This window comes from Centropristis striata, chromosome 21 (assembly GCF_030273125.1).
Source record: "Centropristis striata isolate RG_2023a ecotype Rhode Island chromosome 21, C.striata_1.0, whole genome shotgun sequence".
In the NCBI taxonomy this organism is placed as follows: Eukaryota; Metazoa; Chordata; class Actinopteri; order Perciformes; family Serranidae; genus Centropristis; species Centropristis striata.
The window spans coordinates 19,410,679-19,435,570 of NC_081537.1; the positions used below are offsets into that span (position 1 = coordinate 19,410,679).

The 24,892-nt window shown below is 38.2% G+C and overlaps 1 protein-coding gene and 1 long non-coding RNA gene across 2 annotated transcripts; one reads left to right on the plus strand and one right to left on the minus strand.

Moving 5' to 3' along the window:
• The first annotated feature begins 1,567 nt into the window (after window positions 1-1,567).
• On the plus strand, window positions 1,568-23,277 carry glud1b (glutamate dehydrogenase 1b). The gene is made up of 13 exons (XM_059324047.1): window positions 1,568-2,113; window positions 5,858-5,938; window positions 6,796-6,851; window positions 7,578-7,641; window positions 9,382-9,476; window positions 11,127-11,306; window positions 14,264-14,401; window positions 15,646-15,783; window positions 15,876-15,956; window positions 16,828-16,951; window positions 20,243-20,334; window positions 21,406-21,468; window positions 22,241-23,277. Exons 1-13 carry the CDS (start codon window positions 1,717-1,719, stop codon window positions 22,358-22,360), a joined length of 1,629 nt encoding a protein of 542 aa, XP_059180030.1. The 5' UTR covers window positions 1,568-1,716; the 3' UTR covers window positions 22,361-23,277.
• On the minus strand, window positions 16,586-20,228 carry LOC131958971 (uncharacterized). The gene is made up of 3 exons (XR_009389368.1): window positions 19,920-20,228; window positions 19,353-19,428; window positions 16,586-19,252 (listed from the first exon to the last, which is right to left on the minus strand). It is a non-coding gene; the product is annotated as an uncharacterized LOC131958971 (long non-coding RNA).
• Window positions 23,278-24,892: the final 1,615 nt, after the last annotated feature.

Here is a 24,892-nt window from a genome sequence, read left to right on the forward strand (position 1 = left end):
GCGTCAATAATAGAATAATCTAATAATGTATCAAGAATATATATAACAATCTGAGCGGGGCAATTCTGCATAACAAGTACTTTTACTTTTAATACTTTAAGTACACTTTGATGCTGATACTTTTGTAGTTTTACTTAAGCAAGTTTTGAATGCAGGACTTTACTTGTAGTGGAGTCATTTCACAGTGTGGTGTTAGTACTTGGTATTAAGTAAGGGATCAGAATACCTTTACCACCACTGCACCTATCACAGTTTTATATACAGTCATGGAAAAAATTATTTGGCCACCCTTTTTCTTCAATGTCTTGTTCATTTTAATGCCTGGTACAACTAAATGTACATTTGTTTGGACAAAGGTAATAATAACAACAAAAATAGGTGATAAGAGTTTAATTTAAGAGTTGATATCTCGCCATTTTCCATGGTTTCCTTGTTAATAACCAAAATTCCAGAAATCAAGAAAACCATGGAAAATGGCTGGATATCAGCTCTTAAATTAAACTCTTATCACCAATTTTTGTTGTTATCCTTATATTTCTCAGAACAAATGTACCTTTAGTTGTACCAGGCATTAAAATGAACAATAAAGTGAAGAAAACAAGGGTGGTCTAATAATTTTTTCCATGACTGTACAACCCACCACAACATAAACAGCTAATCCAGTGCTATATCGTCACACTATTAAAATAATCACCTAAGTCATTTTTTGTCAAAATTGTTTTTTTGCCTAAATCATGTCCTCATGACGCCGGCCATCTATGGTAAAATCGTCTACATTCTCAGTTGATCAGATTATGTGATTTTACCCCTTTAAGATAATGGCCTATGTCAAGTGTGTGACTTAAGCGGATTTATTATGCCTAAGTCAAAATAAAATGTGACTTAGACAATTTTTTTAACATGCCTTTGTGACTTAAGCAAGATATGGTAACACTTTACTTTGAAGGTGTCTACATAAGAGTGACATGAGCGTGTCATAAACATGACATGGGATGTGTCATGAACATTAATGACACTTTGAAGTAACATTAATGCTCATGATACTTGTCATGTCATGTTTCTGACAGGCTTGTGTGACTCTTATGTAGACACCTTCAAAATAAAGTGTTACCATATCTTGCTTAAGTCACAAAGGCATGTTCGAAAAATTGCCTAAGTCATTTATTCCTCTTAAGTTACATACTTTACACAGTGTTATTACTATGCCAATAGCCATCCTTTGTTACATCCTTTTTGAGTGAAATGATCAATAAATGTCATATGTTACACTTTTGGTAAAGTTTTTTTATGTTTCCTGCAAAACTTGAAAAAATGATTTAGGCGATTATTTTAACAGGGTGACGACATAAACAGCTATCCCAGTGTTATATACAGCCCAATACAATTCCATCTCGTGTCTTTCACATAGACTGTATAAATAGGTCTTTCAATGCTGCAATCTCGTGAACGCGCGCTGTCAATTTGCTAGGGCGCGCGCCCCCGTTGGTCCTCCTCTTCCGCGTGCGTCCCGAGGAGCCCCTGTGCCCTCCTTGGCTCGCGCTGCCTTTTAAAGCAAACCGACACTGTATTCCGTTCTCCACTCGGCCAGAGGACGGGACACGGTGAGGAGCTGCTGTGTCGCTCATTCTACCCCCCTTTCCTGTCGTCACCCCCATTGTCCTTGTTGTTCAGTTGCCTTTTCTATTACTTTGTTTTCTCGGTTAGCTAGTTTCAGTCATGTATCGCTATTTCGGGGAGCTGTTGAGCCGCTCTGCGGGCAGTGCCCTGGCCTCGGGGTGCGTTGACTCCGCTCTCCCGGCGTCCTCGTCCCTGATGCGGGTCCGTCGCTATGCCGACGCAGCAGACAAGCCCGACGACCCCAACTTCTTCAAGATGGTCGAGGGCTTCTTCGACCGCGGCGTGAGCATCGTGGAGGACAAGCTGGTGGAGGATCTGAAGACCAGGGAGACCCCCGAGCAGAAGAGGAACCGTGTGCGGGGGATCCTGCGCATCATCAAGCCCTGTAATCACGTCCTGAGCGTGTCTTTCCCCATCAGGAGGGATAACGGAGAGTGGGAGGTGGTGGAGGGCTACCGCGCCCAGCACAGCCAGCACAGGACGCCCTGCAAAGGGGGTAAGAATTGAGCCTGACCGCCCCAGCTGGCCCCTATGCCAGCTAGCGTTAGCCAGCTACTTAGCCTCAGTTAGCCACACCGTTAGCTAGTTAAAGGCAGACAACAAACGGCAGCTGCTGTCAACAGCTGCTAACGTTACTGTTTACCGTTATACACGGCATTATTGTTTAATCCGTTGCCAACCATTCACTTAACCACATCCGCGTTCTTACAATGATTTGTTAGGTTTGTTTCCTGTTATTCACAACTGCTGGCATGAGACTTTTAGTGCAGTTTGAAGTGACCTTCCTTCTCACCTGAAGGTTTAATGTTACAGTTGTTTGGTAGCCTGCAGCAAGCTAGCCTTCACTCCCCATACTTTGTGGGCAGTGCTGAGCCTAAACATTGTTTTCCATGTACAATAATTATGCCAGTTTTAGGATCAGAACTGCAAAATTTCACTCCTGATGTGGTGATGGAGAGGGCAGCCCTGAAGGCATCAGGTGTTATGTCATTGAGCATCAGGCCTTTGCACATGTGCTGCATAAAAAACATGGTTGACCATTGAATACCTATTGTTAATGCACAAATTGCACCGTTCTGTGAGGTGATTCACACACATGGGTAAAGAGTTAAAGGCAGGGCATGTACACACCCTGTGGTCCTGGGTTATTCTATGGACAAATGCTGAAATTCACTGTTTAAACAGGCTATATGTGCATTGAGTCAACCTTGGGCACCGTGTGACATATAGAGCTACATATGCTTTTTGGTTCAAAGTTCAAGGTTCAAAGCAGAGGCATTATGGGCTACTGCTGCAGTGCACTGTGGGTAACTTGTGAAAAGGGGTATATGATGTATAGAAAGGCAGGAGGTCCGAGAGCTGGGGAGGGGGTGGTTGTGTTTCCAGGCACTCCTATTTGTCAGTGGCGTGACAGGTGGGGGAGGGTGCTGTGGAGAGGAGGCTTTCTCAGTAGAAAGAGACATACCATTCAGTCAAAGGGCATGTTTGAATGGTGTGTGGCAGACATTGGCCTAGTGTTAACACTATTACACCCTATCATTGTTCCTGTTTGAAGTAGTAAATGTAGACCTATTCTGGTGAGGCATATTTCTGCTGAAGACAGTAGGCACTGTGCACAATACTCATTAATTGCATTTAAAAAAAAAAGATTAGTAAACTCTCTTACATGCTGAGTCAGAGTGCATCAGCACCAAGATAAAGTCTCTATTACAGATTTATCCCTCAAACCACTTAACAGTAATGGAGCAGTTCATCTATGTATGAATCTCCAGGCTGTCCAGTTATCAGTGAGATATCACTCAGAGAATCCACACTGTACATGTAAAATCAATGACATTCAAAAAGAGCCATTACTATCTATCCATCTCATTAAAACCAGAGGACAGCAAAGCACCACCTCGATTCAAAACTAAACCAAAATCTAGTTTGGCATTAACAGTTCTCTACAGAGTTACTAATTATCTCCACTGCTCTCATGTTGCCTAATCCATGTCCAAGGTACAATTAGCCAATGTTCACAAATCACAGCAAGTGTTAACTTTTAATTAATTTTGATTTAGTGATGCAAAACAAGAGGGGAAAATTGCCAATGTGTTTAATGTAGCGGGCCATAAAATAAGTCTGATTGTTCCTTTGTGCCAAATTCCTCGATAGTAGGGTTGAGATAGGAGTAAAGGAGTAAAAGCAGTTATTTTTCAGTAGGTTTAATCATTGATATAGTGCATGGACCCTTGACTTTGTTCAGATCAAACTGCAAAGTGCAAAGGCTGTTTTGTGTGTGCTTGTGTTGCTCATACACCCCCTTTTCAGAGCCACACAGAGTGACAGCTGCTGGGCTTAGATCACACAACTCTCTACTGACTACTGAATGAGCGCTAAACTCTGGGATATCATGTTGTGTCTGTGTGTGTGTATGTGTGTGTGCATTCGTGTTCGCACACCCCTAGAAGATAGTTTGTGGAAAGTTGTCCTATTTTTAAGTAGTTTGAATCACTCAAGGTTCTCTTTAGCCTGCTAAATTATCAACTTCCTTCTTTTTGTGCAGAAATGGTAACCACAAGTGCAGCAGCAAAGTTGCATAGGTTTCATAAGTTAAAACATTAATATCTATATTATTACTTTATCATGTACATCAGCTTTATTTGAGAGATTCACTGTTCTGTTGTTTGAGAGACCTCAGCACCATTACAGTAGAATCTGCCATGTGATGGAGATTAGCTTCAAAATTTAATGGGATTAGCTTCAAAATGTAATGGGTTCTTCCTCTGCCCATGCTACAACCTTCCATCAAGTTTCATGGAAATCAGGCTAGTGGTTTTTCCATAATCCTGCAAACAGACAAACAAAAAAAATGACCTCCTTGGCATCGTAAGAAGAAGAAACCACTACTAACACAGGAAAAAATCTGACAATAGAGCAAATACGATGTAAAAAAAACCCCCACCAAGTTAAACCAAACACCATACACACACAAAACAGTGTTTTTCAAAATGAGTCTAGCTATTTGGCAGGTTGCTTTAGGTTTCAGAGGTGCTGAAGCAGAAAACTCCACTGTGTGAAGCCTTCAGGCCTGACTGGTGAAATAAAATATCCTGACTGCAGGGACTCTGAATATCGGTGTGGGCTCAGTTAATTTCCAAAACTCTGTCCTCTGTTTTAGAGGAATGTGTTTACAGATATGTTTTGAATCTGGTTGCTATGGTGAGCCGATGGTTTGATGGGGGAAGGGTGAGGGAGCTTTTGTACCAGCTTTTTTCTTTTTTCTTTTAATTTGATCAGTGAGCTCCAGATTGTCTTGTGGATTCTCAGCTGATCTTTAGATGAATGGGAAAAACGGATATAAGCAGAGAACCACAGCAGAAAACTTACAGATAGAGCTTTGTGGTGGGGGCTTTGATTTTTCCCTCTGATAGCAATAACACAAATGGAAGTAGGTGATTAAGCGGCACTTAGAAATGACATCATAGTGGGTGGGCTTTTTACTTGTGCTTCCAGTCAAACACGCTCACTTTTGTCCCCATAAAGCAGGCTGCCGTCCCCTCTTTGTGCTGTTTGCCCTTGGGTTTCCTTGTGGAAGCTAACTCTGGATGAGCTATATTTGGTACTGCTGGACAGTATCACAAATATATACGCACATACACACAGCAATCAGCAATAAGAAGAGGTAGGGCTACTTGGGCAGCATGCCTGTATCGTCTCATGTAACGCTTCACACATGTTACCATGGTGTTGTAGTAAACGGCAGAACACAGGAAGGAATGACTGTACTCGCTTAGGGCGGTGGTCAGAATGGAGGGCTGGGATTGGTTCTTGTGGTCTCCACCCGCCCATCACTGCAACCGTGACTGCCAGGCATGATCTCCGTGACCTCTGACGTCTTCATATGGTCTTGTGTGATTGTTAAGAGCATACTGTGATTATCGGCCCAGTCCAGTCTTTCACAGTGCTGCATTTCTGCTGTTTCCCGTTTTCTGTTGTCGAGCAAAACATGTAATGGAGATGGTTTAAGTGGAGGCTGATGATTTCCTCATGTTACAGCCTGAACACTTAATCATTATACAAGACTCTGGAACTCATAAACTAGCATACACGTACAGTACACACACACACACACACACACACACACACACACATAAAATGTGTGTTTTATCATTAGAAAACAGTAGCTTTTGGTTAACATTTTCTTTAATTGGTGACCAAGTTATAAACTCCCCCCTGTATTTGTGTGTGTTTCCTTCAGGTATCCGTTACAGTACAGATGTGTCCGTGGATGAAGTCAAAGCCCTGGCCTCTCTGATGACCTACAAGTGTGCTGTTGTCGGTGAGTAAATTAAAGTCTTAGCCTTCCACAAAGCCTCCTGATGGTTATCCCTTGATCTCCACATTCATATTGAAAACCTGTCAGAACACTGCACTACTACATTTGCCAGGATGTCATGCACCAATGCCAGAAAAGAGTTCTAACTCTTTTACTTTACTACTTTGTCCACATATACCATGTTTTTGTGTCTATTTGACAAATGTAGACCACAATCAAACAGAGAAATTGGTTCAGTATTGTGCGAGAGGGGTCTGTCACTGTGTCTAACAAAGTCTCACTCAAAGAGATGTCTCGTTTTAAAATCTCACAAGACGTGACTTGCTGCTAGAAGACAGCATTGGAAACGTAAGTTGGAGAGAAGGGGAAGAGTTTGTTTCATTGGAGTACGAAGCATAGCTTTTATTTTATCTTAAAGATTTCAATGTCATGGCTGAATATTTATCAGATTGTTACAATGTGGAAGATGCCATACAAGATTTCAGAGCAAGACATCACCTTGAGAAATATTTTATTTTTGTGTAGGGTCCTTTACAGAATGCTGTCAGACAATTATAATATCAATCTGAGCCTGTAAGTGGCAAAAATAAGCAGTTATAGTGGATGTACAGAATGGAATTGGCTGGAATCACTACATTGCATCCTGTTTTGTAGCTGCAGCGCTTTCAATCAAACCTGGACAAAAATGATCCTCCCTTAGTCACTTAGTCACAAAAACATGGGGAAACAAGCTACAGGTTAATGAACACAGACATGTCTCTTTAACAAATTTGAATCTACATGTTTGTCTAAATGTCATGTGTGTTTGAAAAAGTGTGTGAATGTTTCTGTGGTTTTTAAGCTGCATTTTTCTTCTCCAGATGTGCCATTTGGGGGAGCCAAAGCTGGAGTCAAGATCAATCCCAGGAATTACACTGTAAGCCTTCTAATGTCAATCCTCCTCCCCCACATACATGCACATGTAGAGACACACAGAAATGTTTAACTGTGTGCTATAAAGGAAAGAAACAAAGCCTCAGATAAGTCAGTATCAGTGTTCAGTGTTTTTCTCTATATCTTTCTCATCCTAACAAACACACACAATGATTCACTCACACTGGAATGCAAAAGGCAGGGCTGCTAGGTTGTTATCCTTTAATTTTGTACTTTTTGATAAACGAGAAGACAGAATAATTAAAGAGGGAGCTGAAGATGGTAAAGAGAGTGAGCTGGAGAAGGGTTAGAAGCTTGTTTACATTCAGCTGCTAAAGCAGATAATCAAATATGTCTTTGTATCTTTCTTGGATTAAATCTTAGTTTTAAAGCTTTTCACATTTTCTTTCCTGTCTTGTATTTGATTCTGTAAATTGTCTATTGATGCACACTGTGAAAGAACAAACCTAAAGGTCAGTGGCTCTTGCCTCAGAGTGAGCTGAAAGGAAATCCCTAAACAAAAACCTCACAGTTTGTCAAAAAAGCCTGACGCATCTTTCCAAATATTTGTTTGAAACTGTTGCTTTATATGGACAAGACATAGTTTGCTGTCTTCATCTTTTTTGTAGCCTGTTTTTTGTTGAATAACTTCCCTGCCTTGAATCTTTTAGAACACTGTAACCAAGCAACATGTTTTTCTTAAGCTCTATACTGTGTCTGTCTGTCCCAGGATAATGAGCTGGAGAAGATTACCAGGAGATTCACTATTGAGCTGGCCAAGAAGGGTTTCATTGGTGAGTTTTATGAATTTTAACAGTTATTTGAATCAAACTGTAAAAATCATTTACAAAAAATGTAGTAATTCATAACTTGTGGGAGTATTATTTTTTTTAACTGCTTAGCATTTGTTGTGTGACTGTGTTCTTGTCTGTATTTCACTGGGTTAGAAATAGCTGTGGTGGTGGTGGTGAGATGTGAATGTTTCCAGACCAGAGGAGTGAACATTTCCTGTCATCTAATACACTGTTTATTCAGGATGGGGTAGCTCAGGGTGTGTCTGCAAAGGAAGACAATTATTATTATGAAAAAGAAGCAGGAAGTTGAGAATATAAGTAATCACTGATTTAATTAAAGATAAAAACAAGGCAACCTGCAGTCTTTTGGTTTCCTTGGCGAATGCCTGGCAGACATAATAATATTAAGGAAATATGTTTCTGGATAAAGCTATTGTATTAGTAAGGGCCACTAGATAAAGGCAAAAATATTAATAAATGTTGAGATCAAGATTATTTCACACAATAACTCATTGACTTTTGACACATCATGCATGTATTGAAAAAAGTGTCCAATGAATAGGTTATTTTCTTGAACATTAAATATAATTAAAATTTAAAAAAAGAAAAAATTGGATATATAAATAAAATAAATTACATTTATACAACACTGACTCTAAAAAAAACCCATAATGCATCAAATTCAGAATTCATAGTTCATATTTACAAAAAACAAAAATTGTGATATGTTCAGTTGAAAACTACAGACACACTTTCTTTTTTTTTAAATGACAAAGGATTAGTAAATTATTGCATTCTGTTTAAATTACGTTTATGGATTTAAGGTTATATGTGTACATTGAAAAAAATATCTAAGAATAAAAAAATAAAAAATGTATGTGAAGCACTATTAAACTACTACTAAAAAAAGTTATATTTCATATATAAAGCTTACCAATAAAAATAAATTAGACTATAATAAATAAGATGAAATATGTTGCTAAAAGCTCCTAATATTTTTGTAAACCATATTCAACATATTCTCAGTAACTAAAGCAAAAAACTTTCCAAAAGAGCACCACTGTAAAGGAAAGCTGTGCTCTGGATTTATAACACAAGTCAAAATGAGAACAACATTACGAATGCAGCACAATAATAGCTTTACCTCGATTCTTTTGTTTTCATAGTACTATGTTGACCAAAGCCACAGAAACACTGGTTCAGCAGGTTAACAGCCCCTATATAATGCCTGTTTGGTCAGTGCTGATGGGATGCATGTTCATGTTTATAATGTGTTTAGTTCAAACACAGCTAAGAGAGATATGATGCTGTCTGTTGCTTATAGTATGTCAAATAATTAGGTTTTATAGAAAGTCTATAATTAATTTGGTTGTATTGGACGAGTCTGCTTGCAAACACATTTTGACTTTAATTTGTCACCCTTACTTAGAATGCCGTCAGAAACATAGCTTTGGTTGTTTATTGTATAGTAATATAATGAAGAAGTGAAATAATGACTACACTGTATATACAGTGTGTACTATATTTAAATATGCAGTTTACTACAGCTGTAAGGTGCTGGAAAAGCTTGAAAATTCATGTTGAATATGCTTGGAAAAGTGCTTGAATTTAACGTTTTCAAGACTGGTTTGTGTGGTAAGTTAACTGGCCAGTATGTGAAGTGTGTACTCATGTGCATTCCTTCACTGGGACTGGCGTCCTTGATTAACTCTCCCTCTCCTGCTTGTTTTCCTTAACCAGGACCTGGCATCGATGTCCCGGCCCCAGACATGAGCACAGGAGAGAGGGAAATGTCCTGGATCGCCGACACATACGCCAACACTATTGCACACACTGTGAGTTCTCAGGCAAACACAACCAAACTGTATGACTTGGCTGGTTTTTGGTACAAATTTTAAAATAGGCCAGAGTAAAAGCAACAAATGAGTCACATGGAAAGCATGAGCCCTGGTTTCCTGCCTCTCCCTTCCCAACCACTGAGACACTCCAACCCTCTTAAAGGCAGCTTTACAAACTGAGGCCTGTGTGTGTTTGTGTTATCAGTTAACCATTCTGGTATCAAAGCCTGTCAAACAGGATTTATTTGACTAATGATGGAAAATATTTACCCATAAGTGTGTGTCTATACGTATGTATATCACAGCTGTTATGTTTGATCTGAATAGTAAAAATACATCCTTACATTTTTCTTCTATGAGTGTTTTGCTGAAGCTTCTTTAGCTCACAATTACTTAGAGCTTGTTGTGATGCATGGAGAATCAATATACACCAATGATTGCAAACATTGTAATCCATTGTGCTGCATAAATCTTAATTTTACTACAACAAACACATTTAACCTGCAGTTACTTTTAAGGACTTTTACTTTTCTTTTAAAGCTCTTCTCCTCTCATCTTAGCTAGTCATGCGCCCTCTGTTCCAGATACCCCGGGCAGGACTTTGGAGTGGGTGACACATTCCTGCTCGGGGTATCTGACAGCAGAGGATTGTGGGTAGGGAGTACTGACGTTCAGTCAGCTGCTGCAGTGGCACAACACAACCACTAACTGTGTGCATGTCAAGCAGTTAACGGCAGAAAGCTGGGTGTCGTGGTTACAATTTTAAGGCTCATTGGAAACATTAGCGATACTGGATTTTTTGCAGTTTGGTTGTATGAGGTTCTCATCTGTAGTAAGTGTATAACTTAACAGTAGATGGTGGTCGGCATGCCCCCAGTTTGGAGAAGCAGGCAGGAGTACCAGCATGAAAGTAAAGCTATGTTCTGCATCAGCAAACATTTTTTGGCTCCCCAAAACAAATCAATATCTGTTTAGGTATGTGCTAGTTTTAGAATATTTTCACCACTTTACCTTGCTGTCAATCACGCCTTTCGAATGGAGAACTGAAGCTGTTATCTATGCTCTCTTTAAGCCACCAGACTCCTTTGACAAAACCTGTTATTTTACGTCGCAAAATATGATAGTTAATGGTCTACTGCTGCAGTGATTGGTTAGTTTGTTTGTGTTATTGTGTGACTGACTCTAACCCCCACATAAACTTGAACAGGGCTTTCTGAGGGCAAGGTAAAGCGTTGAATTGAATATTCAAAATATAACAAAATGCATAATGATTTTTTAGGTGGCAAAAATATGTTTTACTGCTGCCCCTGTCCAAAGCAATACATTGATTAATTTCCATACCAGTACTCCTGCCTGCTTCTCTAAACTGGGGAATGCCAAATGCCATCTACTGTAGCTAATACACTGACTATGGAAAAGAACCTCATTCAACCCCTAAAATATCCCTTTAAGACTTAAGGCTACGTTTTTGGGGTAAGCTTGTTTTCTCAGCCAATCCCACTCAGCCATGGGGGTTGCTGCCTGCTCTCTCATTAACCCAAATTGAGGCTTCAAAAATCTCTTGTGGGCATTATAACCAGCGCTGCGTATATAATCTTCTTCAGTCTGAAGTCTATGTGGCCTGATCTTCTCCGTATGTGTGTGCAGGACATCAACGCCCACGCGTGTGTGACAGGAAAGCCCATCAGCCAGGGAGGAATCCACGGACGCATCTCTGCCACCGGTCGTGGAGTTTTCCACGGAATTGAGAATTTCATCAATGAGGCGTCCTACATGAGCATGCTGGGCCTGACACCTGGCTTCCAGGACAAGACCTTCGTCATCCAGGTACGCCGTACACCGTCACACATGTGTGATCACAGTAGAAACAGTTCACTCGAGCGGAGATGAGACCCTAAATGCAGATCAGATATTTGCTTACAGAAACTCACAGGGTTTAAGTTTTCATTTGAAATCATGATGAGGGGTTTTAGAGTCTCAATCAGAGCCATGCCATCTGTTTTAGCCCGGCCCTGATCTCCTCACAAAGCAGACAGCAGGGAACTGAAGGAGGTTAGTTTCTTTGTTTATGAGAAATGAGACAGTGGGACCAATTAATAGTCTTTTGGTAGAAAGTTCTCAGCTGCTCTGATATGTGTATGTCTAATTTTGTAAGTCAATTATTTCGGGTTATTGAAGTCTGTGTTTTGTTTTTTCTAATGGAAATTAATTTCAAGAAAGTCTTAAAAGTCTTTAATAAAGAGATGATGGAATGGAACCGAGTAAAGAATATAGATGTTGGGGAACATTTTGATTTAAAATCATGGAAAATGTTTTAGTTGTCATGAACGGAAACCATTTATAGAGACCAGAATTTTTTTTCAAACAGGCTACGGGGGGGGGGGGGGGGGGTCTATGGAGATTGACTCGCTTTAGGAGTCATCCTCAAGTGGGCAGTTGAGGAATTGCATTGGCTTTATTTTTCAGCACTCAATATATTTTCGTGTACATGCGTGACTTTTTGTGCTTTTTTTGTGTTGTTTAAATAATGCTGCACATGTTTGACATGCAGTACGAATTGCCAAAAAAAACTATATTTCCGAAGCAGTCACTCCAGCTGTTTTATAGGTTATTTTAATATTAAAATAATATAATACATAATGATTATCCCATTGCAATGTTTTGTTAACAGAGCCTGACAGTCTATTTTATTTATTTTGGTTGTAGTTTTATTTATATATGTTTTATTTATCTAGGATGTTTTAATATTTATTTTCCACATTTCAATTGCAATGTTTAATATTCTCGAGATTTAAAAATTCATTGCTGTGGAAAAGGATTATGCTCTAATATCGTTATAAAACTAAAACAACATCGATACAACGATACTATCGTTTATCGTGATAGTTTCTGGGAAAATATATCGTCCTAAAAAATGTTTTATCATGACAGGCCTAATCATGTTAACTGGTGACTCTTTCAGCCAAATGTGTCATGGTTTTAGGTGTCTTAGGTGTCCTTGTAAAATCTTTTAAATTGGCTTTAATCAATTTTAAATACATATCCATCTGTGTTTTGTTCGCATGGAAAAACTTGAATAATTGATGACAAACACTCAAGTCAAGTTCATTGTCAATACATTGTCATTGTCAATACAGCAGCACCGCTTGATGTTGGAGCACACAAAGCTATTGCCAGATTCATATATGAGGATACCTCTGATTCAAACTGTAAATCTGTAATAAGAGAAGTGCAACTGTAGGGAGGGAAATGCTACTGAGCAGAGTATTCCCCCTAACAGTTTCACTTCCATTTGTCACATGGCAGCTCCTCACGTGACACACACGCACACACACATACATGCCAACAATGACACATTGGTAGGAAACCCTAAGGCACGGGTCTCCACGGCTTTCTTGGAAAACTTTCTATATTTACCAGTTTTCCATGACAACACTGTAATCTGATATACTTGATGAACAACCTTGTATGTGTAACATTCAGACACGTAAGAGGATCTGCTCTTATAGGGTTCATATCACACATTTCAAATATCCTTTCATTTGCTTTTATGGAGATTTGTCCTGTTTGTATTGCACAACAATAAAGAAAACAATTAGATCTTAAAAGAGGATGACATTTGTGGAGGGGTTATTGGTAAGAGGGATGATAAGGGCTTCATTGAGGAGGTGAAGAAGTGGTGATAGCAGCTGAATCATGACGTGGATGTTTAAAAAAACTAATCCCTCTGTGCGTATGTGTGTGAGGATTATCTTGTACTGAGATTAGATTTTCTTAGAGATTTATTCATGAGAGTGGAGAGAGCAGATCTCTAGTGTGGTGTCAAGATCAAAACAGGGGCATGTTTTTACTTCTCTGTCACACAAAAAAATAAAAAAGGCAACAGGCTGAGCTCAGCCCTGCTGTAGAAAGTTGTTACCAGTAGAGATTTAAGAGATCACTTAATTAATACAGAGGTTGCTTTCCTTTAATCTCTCTGGTGGTATTAGATCGTTGTCGGTAGTGGCACAAGAAGTACTACATTTTACTTAAATAATAATAGTATTGCCATTGTGTAGAAATACTCCTGCATTGATCCAGTCCAAAGTACCAAAAGTAAGTAAGTAAGTACTCAGAATAATTATTGTTACTGTATTGTAATTATTGATACTTTAATTTTGCAGCTGGCTAAGGCAGAGAAATATATAATAACTTGTTAGTTGTTTTTAATTGAATAATCTTAATCTGCAAAGTAATTTAACCTGTTACAAAGTACAATATTTAACTCAAAATTGAAATGGAGTCAAATTCTAAAGCAGTATAAAATAGAAAGAAAATAAAATTGTAGTTAAGGACAGTATTAGTCACATTTTGTTTTTAGCTATTTATGAACATCAGTAATTTAGTATCTTGATTTATTTTCTCTTTTATGTATTTACATTTTAGATTGTAACCAGGCAACAGAGTAATTTGCTTTAAACAGCATCTCTACTGTCCATCTGTGTCTGTTTTATTTGTTTTCTGTTTGTGTCTCCATTTCTCTCCCACATTGACACAAAATATTTAGATCAAACATGCGGCACCTGTCTGAGGTCCAATTTCAGGTCATGAGACATTAATAATGATGCTGTAACGTAAAACGGCCACATGGTGGCGCCAGAGTATGTTGTTGCGTAGCGCTCAATCACACTTCATGGCTGAGTATTACACATAAAAATGTTTACTACTGATTTTATTTACTGACTAAAATATGATAATCATAGTGATGTTGGATTTTTGCGAGTATAAACTTTGTCTTTTCACAGGGCTTTGGTAATGTGGGTCTCCACTCTATGAGGTACCTGCACAGGTTTGGGGCCAAGTGTGTGGGCATTGGTGAGATTGATGGAGCCATCTACAACCCAGAGGGCATCGACCCCAAACAGCTGGAGGACTACAAACTGGTACTAGCTGCCTTCCCCTCACTTCTGTCTCCTTCCTGTCACATTTTTTCACCCAAAGTTGTTCCGTTTCCTCTTTTCTCATTCCGAAACACACATTTTTAAAAATGTTATCTTACTGATTCATTCTCACTAGCCCTTTTCATACCGCATTCCTACAAAAGTGCCGTAATATTGGCATCACAGAACGAAGTGGGAGGAGACGGTAGTGCTGTGTAACAGAGCAGCAGCAGAATGTGCACAATAAGTGACAGCTGCATTCAAAACAGTGGAAAAACTGCACGTTGTGCTGTTTCTGACTGTAGCGATTCTACAGTCTCAAGTAAAGTTGCTCTGCATTTTGTTTTACATGATTCAATTGCTGTCAGACTGAAGTGAGAGCCGTCTTTCTGAAGATGTGCTCCTCCTTTCCTATTTACCTGATTGTTGGTTGCACAAATAACGCATGTCACATATTTTCCGTCTTGCCGGCTCAGCTGGTTCACATTGATTCCGCCTCGAACAGTCTCGCCAAAAAAGGCCAGCTCTACGCTGGGGCAAGAGGGGGCCGAGCCCCCTTAAATAAATGTCTTGCCCCCTCAATTCAAAATTTTAGAAGTTGTGAAAGCACATTTTAATATACTCACAAAATTAATATACATTACAATTTGACAATTATCTGCAGTAGCGGAAAAATCAGCGGAAAAAGGGACACAAGATACATGATTGTTGGTTGAAATCTGGATGAAGGATGTTTTATTTTATTCATTTATTTTATTTGTATTTTCCAGTTTCCCCCCCTGAGGGGTTGCCACCTTATTGTGGTCAGGGGGTTTGCGTGCCTCAGTGACCTTAAAAGCTAAACCAGCAGGAGCTTAGTCTTCAGGTAGGACACCTGGAAAGGTCTGAAGGTAGAGGCCTGACAAAGTGCAATCCACTTCTCCAGGTTGGGGTTGGACACATAGATGCCCCTTCACATTTCTGACTGCCCCCTTCATATATACCTGCCTAGAACCGGTCCTGCTCGCCAATGTAACGCCTCCGTTACTACCTCCAAAGGCGCTACAGAGCCTGGTCCCCCCCCCCCATTAAACCTCTGAGACGTTAAGATTGAGGTGTAAATATCGTCGCTTTAAACGGCAGTCTGAAAGGAGCTCCTGTAATTACTATTTTGTTGAAAATGTAGAAATTAGTTTTTCCCAGATCTACTATTTGGCCCCTCTGAATTATTAAAATACATTTTGTGGGTGTCTCTGCACTTTCTGTAGCAACACGGCACCATTGTGGGCTTCCCGGGAGCCAAACCCTACGACGGAAACATCTTGGAAGCAGACTGCCACATCCTGATCCCTGCCGCCGGAGAAAAGCAGCTCACACGTCACAATGCCCCCAGGATCAAGGCCAAGGTAAAACCCTCGCTTTGATTTACCAAAGGTGCTTTACTTCAGGTGGTCTTTAAACTCCATGTGAGTAATACTTTGTGTTTTGTCTGTTTCAGATCATTGCTGAGGGTGCCAACGGCCCCACCACCCCAGATGCTGACAAGATCTTCCTTGAGAACAACGTCATGGTTATTCCTGTAAGCACTCACACATACAAACATCAGAAACATTTTTACAGTCATATATGAAGCTGAATTAAAGTAAGCTTTTGTAATGCTCTTGATTTCTTCAGCTCAGTTCAAGTAAATAAACCGATCTCTTGTTGAAACTACTCACATTTTTACAAGACAAATGAAATTCAGCTGAAGACTATGAGTGATAGGTTCAGATATTAAATACATATTTTTGTTGACCAGTTTGACCCATTTTAATTGTTTCACATTAAAGATATCTGTATTTTGTTTTTGTCTGAGCTCTTATCGCTGGATTGAAGTGTAATGCCACATACATCTGACCACCAATTAGGATTTAGAAACATTTCAATCAAAATATGATGACAGTTTTTAGAGCTTTTGTTTCCATCACTGTCAATTTAATCTAATCAAACAACATCTGTTTTCATGAAGCAGATTAACAGATTGTTGTTGAGTTAAATTCTAAAAGGGTATTTTTTTCCTTATCTTAAATATGATAGATAATTTTTACTTATTTGGGCAAGTATATTGAATGTAACGGCAGAAAAACCCCCACATAATGTAGTACATGTAAATATAATATCTTAATCAAGAAGGTGAAAGTAAATAATTATGAAAACGGGAAGCAGGAGTCATGTTAACTATAATCCATTTATTGTGTAAGCAACATATTTTTGCTTGAATTTACAAGTTTCCTCACAAAAGTATTTCATTAACATTTTCTTCCAGTAGCTTTTATTTTACAGAGAAATAATTTTCTTCCAAAACCAAACTTAAAAACAGCACAAAGGAAATGTAATCCAAAAAATTCACACACAGAAAAGTAAAAAGCTAACAGACAGGTGCCTGATGAGTTTGATGTTTCAATCCACAGGACATGTACCTGAACGCCGGCGGTGTGACTGTGTCCTATTTTGAGTGGCTGAAGAATCTCAACCATGTCAGCTACGGAAGACTGACCTTCAAATATGAGAGAGACTCAAACTACCACCTGCTCAGTGAGTTCTTTTTAAAAAAAAAAACTTTGGATAGTACATTTACTATTACTATTTAGAGATGAACGATTGAGACATTTTATTGACATGGCATTATTACCCACTGCAATTGTCAAATCGCAGGAGGTGCAATGTAAGACAAAATGTGTGTCAAAGTACCATCTTAAGTGAATTAATATTGCAATTGGATATTTAGATATTTCTTCAAATGTGCAGTAACCAGAACCAGAAATTGTACAGACAAACAATACGTTACAAACGTGTTTAAAAACAGAACAAAATATTGAATTGATTTTACATTCCCATTTATGAAATAAAAAAAAAAGTAGGATAAAGCTTCAAAAATTACTTATTTATAATGGTACTGTACATTTGTTTTTTTCTCCCCTTGTTCATTTATCAGAAAAATCTATTTCTCATCAGTTTCAGTTTTCTTTGGTTTGGGTAGGGAGAGTGTGTTTCCCCTCTGAGCCCTGTACTACGAAGCATGTTAAACATACCCAAGATATAGTTTTTCACTAAGTTCACTAAGCCTAACCACTGCAATCTGGGATAAGTGGTATCACAAATGTGGTTATCAACTTTCTTAGTTAACCCAGGCTTTCCTCTTCAGGCTCTGTGCAAGTTCACATAAAAGGGGGCGATGGGAGCATAATTTGACCCAACTACCGAAAAAAAAACCAATTACGTTCCACCCACTTCTATGAAGAATATTAATCATTAATACGGCTAAAAGCAATACTGTTGCTCTAAATAAGGCACATGATGAATTCTGGCAGAAAATAACAAGTGTGAATTCACAAGTTATTTAACCGCTCTATGCTCTCTGTGAATACTGTTGACTTCTAAGCTGACAGCTGCACACACAGCACACTTACAGTCACACTGTAAACTGACATTTTAACATACTCATGAACTGGGTTTAGATCCGAAACTTTCCCATAGTGAAGAATACATCCAATATATATTTTGTTTTGCCCACTTAAAAAAAAAAGTATTTTAAGGCCTATTATCTTGGATAAATAGGCTAAAAATAGACATTTTCCATTCAGTATTAGTATTAGCTGTAATACCTGCAGTTTATAACGGACACCAGCAAATCATTATAAAGCATAAAACATAATGTGGTTTGAAGGAAAACTGTACAGCATTTCCTATGCAAGTAAATGTCATACTGATTAATAATATAGTGAACTATTAATGTAAACACACTGATTAATGATATAATGAAGTGTTAATGTAAACACACTGATTAATAATATAGTGAACTATTAATGTAAACACACTGATTAATGATATAATGAAGTGTTAATGTAAACACACTGATTAATGATATAGTGAACTATTAATGTAAACACACTGATTAATGATATAGTGAAGAATTAATGTTAACACACTGATTAATAATATAGTGAAGTATTAATGGAAGCACACTGATTAATAATATAGTATTAATGTGTTATTTTACAGAGAGTTGCACGTCGCTAACCTCACATCTAGCTTCGTAGTAGAGGGCTCGGGTTCATCAGGATGTTATTCCTCAATGTCCAACAATTGTGGGAAATGGACTTTTTGTCTCATTTGTAGGAAATTATGCTCAAACCTCTCTATTAGTCGCGTGCCTTCTACAGTAACCTTTAAGTTCGGATATAAAGATATGGTACCTTCCCCGGGCGCGGCCTGGAGTTTGATTAGATCGTCCTGTTGAGTTTGTGTAAGTTCATCATACTCGGCAATCATTGCATCCTGCCATTCTCTTACAAATGTGCTCATGAAAATGAAGTTACACTGTTGATCACGACCCTTTTCATCACAGTAGAGAATGTCTTTATTCTCACGCAGTGTGTTTTCTCTGTGCCTTTTCCTTCGACGTCCCGTACTGTGTCCTCTGGGGTATTGAAAATGACGAGCATTTGTGTTCAATTCTCCATTTTCTGAGTCTGGCAGGATCGTTTGTTTCATTTGTTGAAAATCCCCCTCAAACCTCTCCATTAGCTCTTGGCCATATACCAGAATCTTTACACTAGGATGTAACGTTACTGTACCTTCTCTGGACGTGAGGATGATTCTGTCACCCTGTCGTTCTTCTCTAAGTTTAGGATATTGTTGTCTGATTGCACCCTGCCATCCTAAACTTAAATGTGTGCTGAACAACATGAGGCTGCTTCTTTCACCGTCATTATTTCTTTCACAGAACAGAGTGTCTTTATTGACACGCAGTGTGTGCTCTCTGATCTCCTCCCTTCGGGGACGGGTTGCTCTTGCAGGGTATACAAAAGGACGAGCAATGCCACCAGCTGCCATCTATATTAAAACAAAAAAAGAATCATTATTTTTTGTAATTAACATGCTACCTATAATTTGTACGGCACATCCAGTGCTCAGTCATGCTGTGGTGTTATACCTTGTTCTTCTCTTGGCGTTGTGATGCTCTGGATTTCTATGCGGGTTAGATGATTCTCCGATTTTACAGCTGCTTCCTGAAGCCACAAGACAAGCATAATAAGGATTTGAATAAGTTATAGGCATTGTATCCTGTATCAGAACCTTTAGTGCAGAAGGTGATTCAAGTTGTTTCAGTACATGCAGTGGTTGCTGAAATAAGCTTTTGCATGTTTTTACATTGTCTTGTTTAGAAAGCAGGATTAGGAGCTATATAAATACTATGAAAACACTCAATCCACTGACAAATACACAGATTCTATGACCAACTGTCTCTTTAAATGAGCTGTCGTAACTCCTGAAATGTGGAGATGTCACAACTTAGAGCAGACAGTGCTGCTACAGTACTGTTACAGACCGTTTCATTAAGTGCCCCTGTTGAAAAAGCCCAGACACTAAAACAGAGCATTTTAGACTATGAATAAACAAATCCATTTAAAGTCTAGAGGTCAAATGAAAACAGGTTTTTCATTGGAAGATATCAATTCAGTCAAAAACACTTTACAGATGTAAATAGATGTATTCTTACTGAATCTGTGGAGGATCGGGCCGCTTCTGTGATGTTGCTGTGTAAAGTGGTTTCAGTTGTTGTGAAATCTGTAAGAAAATCCACTCCCAGAAAACCTTTCCCCTATTTTTATACGCTCCTCCTTCTTAAAATTCAGCCATTAATGAAATGACACGACCCTAGTACACTAAATATGGTCATATGAGATAACTAAGGACTAACCGTTACCCTGCTTGAACTATCGGCATGTGTCATCACTTATATATATATTTTCATTGAATCAGAAACAAAGGATGTGTTTAATTCTCTTTTAATTTCTCCCTTTTCTCTGTTTTCCCTTCTAGTGTCTGTGCAAGAAAGTTTAGAGAGGAAGTTTGGAAAGCAGGGAGGACCCATTCCTGTTGTTCCGACTGCTGACTTCCAGGCCAGAGTGGCGGTTAGTAATCTGCTGACTCACACATAGTTGTGGTTAACCCTTTAATGCACAACATGGGTCAAAAATGACCCGCATTCATTTCCCATGTTATTTCATGCTGGCTGTGTGTTTGAATATTTTTTTATTTATTACAACAGATCATTCTATCCATTTTCCTTTTATACTTTATGAAGAAAAATAGTTTTTAGTATTATTACATCAAGCTTACAAACATGGGTCAAAAACGACCTTGTGCATTAGAAACGTAGTGATACAAAAAGTGATACACTACATTAACAATTTGAGTTTATGTGTAACTTTGTTTGTCTTATTTTTAAGGTTTAACTTTAAAAGAGTTGTTCGAAGCACCAGACTACATTGTAAAATCACATATTTTAACATTTGAGACTCATTAGAGCCACCAAATAATAATTTCCATTGGAAAAACACCAATTTAACAAAATAGAATAGTTAATATTTGTGTCTTCTTTGTCAGGTTTTAAATTGGTGATTGGTGAATTGCTGACAACATGGGTCAAAAATGACCTTGTGCATTAGAAGCGTAGTGATTTAAAAAATGTTTTTTATTCAAAAAGTAAGAAATAAAAACAAAAAATGAGGATGTATGATGATCAAAAACAAGTTTGTGGAAAACCTGCAACACTGAAAGATTAAATTAATTTAATGCAAATATATAGAATATAAAAACTTAGTTGGGTCACTTTAGACCCATGTTGTGCATCAAAGGGTTAAAAAAGGAAAAAAACTACTGGAGTTTTCTCATTTCTGCTACTATCATGATACAACATGCACTCTGAAATTGTCACTGTGTGACAAGAAAAGTCAATATCTATGGGTAAAACTCAAACACATCACTAACATCTCAAAAAAAAGTATTCAATTTAAAAGAAAAGGCAAAAAGCACCAAATTTTCAATGGTGAAGGCTCGCAAAGGAGCAATGTTTGTTATTGTTAATAAATCGGGCAATAAAGAGAACATGTGTCATTATTCAGGATAACTTGCGTACATACTGTTTATAAAGTTTCTGTCTTCACCTTGACTGTGTGGTAAACATTTATCTTCCTTTAAAGGGTGCCTCTGAGAAGGATATTGTTCACTCTGGGTTGGCCTACACCATGGAGCGATCTGCCAGGGTAAGTGTTTGTATTAGTCATCACACACACAAACTGTTTGGAAATGCTCATTAAATCATTATTAAAGCTTATTGAAGGGGCGTTCCCGGTGGCACACCTGGTAGAGCGCGTACCATGGAGGCATTGTCCTCGTAAGCAGGCGGCCCGGGTTCAAATCTGACTCGGAGCCCTTTCCCGCATGTCTTCCCCTCTGTCTCCCCATTCACACTGTCCTATCAATAAAGCCCAAAAATGGCAAAAAAAATCGTAAAAAAAAAAAAAAAAAGCTTATTGAATAGAGAATTCACTCTTGTAAAAATTGGAATCTAAGACATGAAATGGTGCAGAGTTAAAATACAAGGGTTAAATAAAACCTATTAATAAAATTTATATAAATAAATACCTATATCATCATCAAAAAAAAGACCTACAAATTAAAAACTATACACATTGATATTTTTTAGAATTCCTGCCTTGTACCTTATACAACCCCACTTAAAAATATCCAAACAATATCTGCCACGTATATGTCCAAATTGTTTTTAATGATTTAATAACTTTGCTAAGAATTATTATATTCAGCTGGGAAGTACTGACTGAAATGTATGTATTTTGAAAAATAATTATAGGCCTCATTGTCTCTGCATTTCCTTTAAAAGGGTATGCCATTGTATTCTATGCTGTATTTGAAAATAAGTGTCATTTGGTGAACACTGCAGAAACCACGTTCTGCACGATTTGTCATGATTTTTTGCGATTATATTCCAACTGTATTCTCTTCTGCCTTTTCTAGCAAATCATGCGCACAGCAAGCAAGTACAACCTGGGTCTGGACCTTCGGACCGCTGCCTACGTCAACGCCATCGAGAAGGTCTTCAAAGTCTACAACGAGGCAGGGCTTACCTTCACATAAACGGCCAATGACGACCAACATTTCCTCTACCCCTCTCCCCCACTCACCCTCCTGCTATTGATCGCCCTCTCCTGCCTTCTTCCATCTTCTAAAACAGCCTTCAGAACATATCACTGTTTACCGCTGCTCTTTGGCTCTTCTACACACACACACACACACACACACACACACACACACAGCGAGACGTCAGCTAGCATGATATTTATCCTGTGATCTCTGTGCTGCCATTTATGCTGTATCTGTTTAAATGTTGCCCTGTTCTTGTTTCTGCCTGAGGTTATATTAAGAAAAAACCAGGGAGAGCGTAACATCCCGTCTCTCCCGTAGCCCTCATGTAAACGTTCATGATATTGTTGTATGGCAGCCATGTTCAGATCGCCCATTTCTGTGATCGCTGTGACCCTCCTGCTGCGATTGTTTCAGTTGACAGCACTACAGATGCCTTATTTCAGAAAGAGGTCTGCTCTAAAATAGGGAGATGGCCACTTAAATTTAACTTTAATAAAAGGGGTTTAGATTTAACTTCATGTGAATAAAAGAATAGAAATTTTATTACTCTTGGGTTTGTCCACACTCTTTAGGTTATTAGTGAAGTTGCCAAGATTTCCCAACAAGATTTTTTTTTTTTCATTGTTTTTACTGTTCAAGATTCAATATACGCTCCTCCCCTTCTTTTTTCCTGCTTTCCCGTCACTTTATCTCGTATATTAGAAGCTGCTTCTCTCCGACTCCTCCGCTGGCCAAGAAAGGGGAGCAGGGAGGGCGCGAGGTGCCACCGTGACCGCCCGTCCCCCTTATGAATTTTCCTCTGTTTTAATCGTCCAGTTCGTCAACATTGAAATTATTTTAGAGGAAATTACTTTTTATTTTTATTTTATTCAATTTTTGGAAACCAATAAAATGTTCAGAAAAAGTGTTGCATCAGTTTATTTTTCATACTAGACTGTTTTAAAAAAAAAAGTCATATCACATGTCTTTTTGTTTTTATAACATTTTTAGGCATTTTAAAATTGCACCATTTTTGACAAAAATGACATGCTATAGTATGATTCTTTTTGTCCAATTTTTGGACATCCCATAATTGGTGTTTTTCTGTCATTTCTGTAAAAAACTACAACTAATATGAATCAACAGACTATAATAAAGTCATTTTTAGCATTTCTTGGCATTTTAAAAATTGACAATTTTTCACAAAAATGACATGCTATAGTATGACTTTTTTGTCCAATTTTTGGACATCCCAAAAACTATACAACTAATATGTATCAACAGACTATAATAACGTCATTTTTAGCATTTTTAGGGATTTTAAAATTTCACCACTTTTGACAAAAAATTACATGCTATAGTATGACTTTTTTGTCAAATTTTTGGACATCCCATGATATGGTCTTTTTCTGCCATTTCTGAACAAACTATACAACTGATATGTTTCAATGAAGTGGAAAAAAGCGTGCCTCCCAAGTTGGTCAGCATCCTTATCAGCGGCTCTCACCTTCTCCATCAAATGCTGATTGAGAAAGGGAGTATCTTCGGCTCAGTACTCATAATGTTTTCACAAGTTTTGACATACTATTAAATGTTGTTTTGGGGATATTTTGGACAAACTATACTATGACCATTATGTAGCCCCCATTTGATTAAATTCATCAAGGATTTTATCCATTTTCTGATTCGCCTTTCACTGTGGAGGCTTGTGAGAAAAACGTTTTCTTCAAGAATTCTCCAGTGGACGTCTAATGATATATTGGGTTGTTTTATGGGTGTAGTATTATATTTTTCATCTGCAGGCGGTTTGCAATTTCTGCTATTATCATACAACATACAGCTGTGAAACTGTCAAGATAAGCCATTACCTTCTAAAAAAAAGTTTGTTTTTGTTGGGGATGTCTTCTTGCTGCCTTGACTCCTGTATCTGGGCTGTCTTAACAAACACTGACAAAAAAGTTCAAGTTCATTGTCATGTGCACAATAACTGCTTCCCTGCAGCTGTTGGTGATTTAAATCCCCAACCTCAGGCTCCCTAAACATTGTGTTTTCTTCAATATTCTTGGACAAACTACACTGTAACCATGATCAACGTGCTATTCTACAGGGTTTTTTTGTTGTTGACATTTTTGGACAAACATAATTATGACAATTTTTTTACTTTTTTTTGGGAAAAGTTTTGGACATACTACAATAGTGTGTTTTACTAATACTTTTAGACAAACTATACTGTAACCACGATCAGTGTGCTACAACAGCGCTTTTTTTTCAATTTTGGAAAAACTACACTATAACCATTTTTTTTTTACAATCACAATTTCAACACTAGGACTGCAAGCAGTCTTTTTTTTTTTGCTATTCATATTTTAGTTCACATGGGAAGTAGTAACCTGAGTTTCATGTCATTCAGACACACCAATGTGGAGATATGCAACACTTTGTGTTTTGTGTTGAAAATAGCGCCACCTGCAGGAAGTTGTTATTTAATAACTTGAGTATTCTTTGGGTTATCAAAATTCTTTTAATAACTTTTTGTCATGAGGG

What these genes read in the sequence shown, in the direction of transcription:
- glud1b (XM_059324047.1), top strand. Translation starts at nt 1,717, where the DNA reads ATGTATCGCTATTTCGGGGAGCTGTTGAGCCGCTCTGCGGGCAGTGCC. An exon ending in CAGGACGCCCTGCAAAGGGG is followed by an intron (nt 2,114 to 5,857) that starts GTAAGAATTGAG and finishes TGTTTCCTTCAG; the next exon opens with GTATCCGTTACAGTACAGAT. An exon ending in ACAAGACCTTCGTCATCCAG is followed by an intron (nt 11,307 to 14,263) that starts GTACGCCGTACA and finishes GTCTTTTCACAG; the next exon opens with GGCTTTGGTAATGTGGGTCT.